Source organism: Halyomorpha halys, unplaced genomic scaffold (genome assembly GCF_000696795.3).
Source record: "Halyomorpha halys isolate HHAL.00 unplaced genomic scaffold, Hhal_1.1 Scaffold1418.1, whole genome shotgun sequence".
In the NCBI taxonomy this organism is placed as follows: Eukaryota; Metazoa; Arthropoda; class Insecta; order Hemiptera; family Pentatomidae; genus Halyomorpha; species Halyomorpha halys.
The window spans coordinates 13,966-18,930 of NW_027107943.1; the positions used below are offsets into that span (position 1 = coordinate 13,966).

The window sequence follows — 4,965 nt, forward strand, 5'->3', positions numbered from 1 at the left end:
TGTATCCTCATCAAATGAAGGGGCAATTCAGTCACTGAAATCTTCAGGGTACCTTCCTACTTCCTTTTATATATACATTTCACTGTCATAGCTCAACGTTGTAACATCTTAAAAAAAAATTATTTTCATATAAACATGTAATCTTAGTTATAAGGGCAAGATATATACAGTTCAAAACTATAATATCTCCAAATATGTTATTTAGATAACTTTGATGACAAATGTTTAACTATGATGATTTGCTTTTACTATACAGATCTTACCCTTATTGCTAATATTAAATAATAATTAAAAGTAAAATAATAAAAAATGTTTATTTTTGATTTTTGAGATTTGACAATGTTGAGCTATGAGAGTGAAATGTGTACGTAAAAATATGCTAGAGGTTAACCCCGAAACATTTACTGAATTGCCCCTTCATTTGCTGAGCATACAATACTGCATTGCCGGACGGTGTAGCCAACATGCAGGCTTTGTAAATGAAGGAGCAAACATTTGGACTGATAAGTGCCTAAAAATGGTAACTTGTCATTTTTCTATTCTTTGTTGGAATATCAAAGAGTTATAAGTATGAATGTTTAGATTAAATAATGTTCATATATGTTGCTTATTCGCAGTATAGACAATAAAATTTTCTTTTATTACTATTTTTTTATCTGATATGTTAAATTACATGTAAAAAATGAAGTTGCAGACACAACAGCATCTCTTTTAAATAAAGAAGAACTGAAAATGATAATCTTAAACTACTTATTTAATATGTATCATTTTTTTGTTATTAAAATATTACACTGTTATATATTAGTAGCTTATTTGAGAATAATTGCCCAACTACGACTATCCGGTAAATATGCATTTACTCTAAGTGTCTATATATTTTAGACCCACAGAAGCTTTGTCCACCTTGTGATAGAACGGCATTGGAGGATTGTTTCCATTTCTTAACGAACTGCCCCTCGTATCATGAGAAACGAATCCGATACTAAGCTACACTAACCAAAATCAGTTGTAAGAATTTTTGCCTTTATCCTCACAATTAGATCTTAAACTTAATTTTATTTACATATGTAACACTAAACCTTATACTTAGAGCAGCATACCTATCTTCACAATAAGATGTTTAGTTTTTGTTTATTTTATTAAGTAAGTAATGTCGTTTTTGTTCTGTTTTTTTTCACCCTGACTAATGTAGATAGTCCCAGTTTGGGTTTACTATCGGTTATTATTTTATATAAATGATTTTTAATTCGCCATTTGGGTATTATGTTTTCTTATTAGCCTATATAATAATCAAATAGTTTGTTAATTGTTATTATTTAATTATTATTAAAATGATTGTTAAATTATGTACTTTATAAGCTAACTATATTTGGAAGAGGGTTTCCCATAAAAAATAAATAAATTATTATTATGATTATAAAGTGTGTACATACTATTGTATAATGTTGCAGAAAGACAACGAAAATATCTTCCAATCGCTCTCTATCACTGTGTTCATCTCGATCACACTCCTCTACTACTTCCTGCTGGCCAACACTGCCGATCAGCTCACAGCCGTCGTAAGTTATCCTAATTGTTTATCTGAATCTTTCATAGAAATATTTTTTAAAAGGTACCGAGTGTTCATGACTACATTGGAAACAGCCTTTTTACAATGAATTTAAAAATGAAACTTGTAAGGTCTTTGTTGTTAAGGTGAATGAAGTTTCTTTTGGTAGTGAAATCAACTTTGCAACTCCTTCCGACCCTTCTCTAGCATACTTAACTCTCAAATATCCCCGGAAGAAATAATTTCAATGACTTATTTATTTTTAAAACATTTTATTCATTTTAAATATAAGTCCCCTGCCTGGCTGTGCTGAAGAAATTACTCATTCAGATTATTCATGAAGTTGCCTCAGTTAACTCATCAATTGCTTTGTTCTCACTCATAAAGTCTTGGTCATTGGGTACTCAGCTTACTGATTCTTATATAAACCATTTTGAGCTGTCATTCAATATATTTGAGAGGAATTCCTTAAGCACTAGTGAACTCCAGAAAAGAACTAATTCTGAAATACATCGTCGGATAATGGCTGCCAATAGGTACTGCGCTGAATCCTAGAGGCACCTTAGCAGCAGGAAGGTCTTTAAAAAACTTTTATCAGACCCGGGCTGGCCTAAGGATTCCTGGACCCTTCCTAGAAATCAGGAACTGCTTCTTGCTTGGTTTGATGTAGAATCCACGTGTTGGCGTGTAATGATGAAGTTGGGAGGCAGCGCACTAATGCCGAGATGATGAACCTTCACTATAGGTGCATGTCATTGGCCTGGCACTTTTCTAATTTCCATTTCAAACTTATACACGAATTAGTACCTAATCGGTACTATTTAGTACCCAAATATTAGAATTAGTACCTAATTGCTACCACAATTTTAGGATTATTGTCCAAATTACTGAGATATTAGGTATTTTATTTTTTCAAAAGCATGTCCCTGGTCCGGCACTTTTGGAATTCCAAGTTGCCATTGCCTGGGTAATATGGCATCTCAACACACCAGGACACCCCAAGAGTAGAGGAGGTTTCATGGCACTTTGAGTGACCATCTTCGATTTTATCAGGTCGACCAGGGACTAGAACCGGACGTGGCAATGTCTAAGGCGATTGCGGCATACAATCATTCTGTACACACAGTTACGGAGTTTCGAAGGAAGTTATGGGAAGAATGGAAAAGGAGAAAACCAGGAGGGTGACACGAGAAAATTTAAAGGTCACAGATAGGGTGGAAGCGATCTGGACAATCATACATAGAAAGTTGCGGTCTAACAGGGGTAAGGAAATACAGTGATACGAGGGTCCATTCAGGGTGATAACCATTAGATAACATAATATTGTCACAGTGGAAAGTATCCGCGTACCTAAAAAGAGGAGAACTGTCCATATTGGACAGTTAAAATTACCAGCAATGACAATATAAAAACTGGAGTTTCCTCATATTTCCACAACTAGATTATATTATTAAAAATGTAGTTAATTATTGTTTTCTATTTTAGGTTTGTTTGTGACCTTTGTAAAAATTGTTTTGTTTTTTTATTTTAACTTGTTTATGTTATTCTACGAAGAGTTACTCCTTATTTATTTTATTCCTAGTTTTAAAGTATGTATATAACGCTTACTTCAAGCTTATGAGTTGTTTTTTCTTTCACAATGATAATTGTATAGAAATTATTTTATTGTAAATAGTTTTTCTTTTTTGTTTGTGTTATTATATTGTACAGTATAAGTTTACGTGGATTGTTCGTAAACTGGTGGGGGGGAGTTACAGTCTGAATCAGCTGTTCAATGTCAGCTGACTGAGTAGATTGTATATATCGCCAGCAAATTCAATAATGCACTCCTTTCCACACCACCACAGGGGTAGAGTGCTTGGTGTGCGTTTTTTTTAATGTGGTTTCCCCAATAGGCCTAATCCACAGTTAGCTACAATTTTCAAGAAATGACGGAGTTTTCCTGAAGAATGTACAACGAAATTATTACAATGCTATGATTCATATCAGATCAAGTAGCATTTGACGTACGTAGAAGAGGTGGGTAACAATATTAGAAATAAATTCGTAGATCCAATCTTATAAAGAATCAGTATCCAAGTCGAAGATTTTGAATAAATAAAAACATCGTTGTTACTTCATAATAAAAATACGACTTACACTGTTTCGGAGCAGTTTTTATCTCATTTATTAACTCCCGAAATTTTATAATGTATATAAATTGTAAAACGATAGACATCAGAAAGAGTTCAATCGGTCCAAAATACCTATGAAAAAAAAATTAAAGTAATTAAATGAACCCTTAATTTTTAATCTCTTCTGTGAGTTACCTAGCACAAAAATAATAATTATTAAACTTTGGATTAGTAATTTAAGTATTTTATAATAATTATACAAGTATTATTTTTCAAACAAATGGCCTTCGAAAACAACTGTTGATAGAAATGTTCAAAATCAAACAACAAAAGAAACATTATATTAGGAGTTAACTTAAATTTGCTAACCGAAGCCATTTTGAAGACAATGGCCCAACCTGAGGTGCAAAAGGATGCCAGACTGAGTTGGATATAGTAGAGAGGTATATATTTTTTCGAAGGACAACTCAGCATAGCATTCCTTCAACATCATAAGGATGGCACCATGTCTTGTAAACGGCAGTCAACAGTGTATGGATCTTAAACTAGTACTAATATCTTGTAATTAGTAAATAATATTAAGGAATTTATATTAGCGTTGAGAAAGATATTTAGTAATTTAAACTGGGTATTAAGAGTCAACTTTAATTTACTGACCATAGCCCTTTTGAAGACATTGGCCCAACCTGATGTGCAAAAGGATGCCGGGCTGAGTTGGATATAGTAGAGAGGTAAATTTTTTTTCGAAGGTCAACTCAGCATAGCATTCCTTCAACATCATGAGAATGGCACCATGTCTTGTAAACGGCAGGGAACTAGAACTAATGTCTTGTAAATTTTAACCAATATTAAGAAAATTACATCTGTGGTGAGAATGATATTTTATGATTTGAAGACGAGTGATAGCCAAGAAATAACAAATTCAAAACTATAATTAAAAACTAAATATTTTTTTCATGTGCTGGAATAGGCTAATTGTCAGGCATTTAATTAACAAAAAGAATAATCAGGAAATGACTTATATGTAAAAATATCTCTTCTCATGGTTATGTTAGATTTAGTAAAGACAACTTTTAGATATAACGAAAAAAAGAAAAGATAAAAACAGTTAAAGAGAATAAAATTAGTTTTTCATTTATAAAATTTTATTTTTTTATAACTGACTCCCTCTTTCTGATGTAATAAAATGTCGGTGTATTAAATAAAAATAAAACTTTAAGAAGCCCCAAACACCCCTTCAAGCGTTCTAAAACTATTAAGGGGGTTCAGGAATAATGGATAAAAAAAAAAAAAATAAAACTT

General features: G+C 32.2%; 1 protein-coding gene across 1 annotated transcript in view; it reads left to right on the top strand.

Annotated features, from left to right (window-relative positions):
• Positions 1 to 4,965, top strand: part of LOC136795509 (odorant receptor 10-like) — a gene marked incomplete at its 3' end in the record, with an annotated part of 36,203 nt that overhangs the window by 3,648 nt on the left and 27,590 nt on the right. The window contains exon 5 of the mRNA XM_067046304.1: positions 1,452 to 1,559. Within this exon, the coding sequence (XP_066902405.1) occupies positions 1,452 to 1,559 (108 nt within the window). The remainder of the gene's footprint in view (positions 1 to 1,451; positions 1,560 to 4,965) is intronic.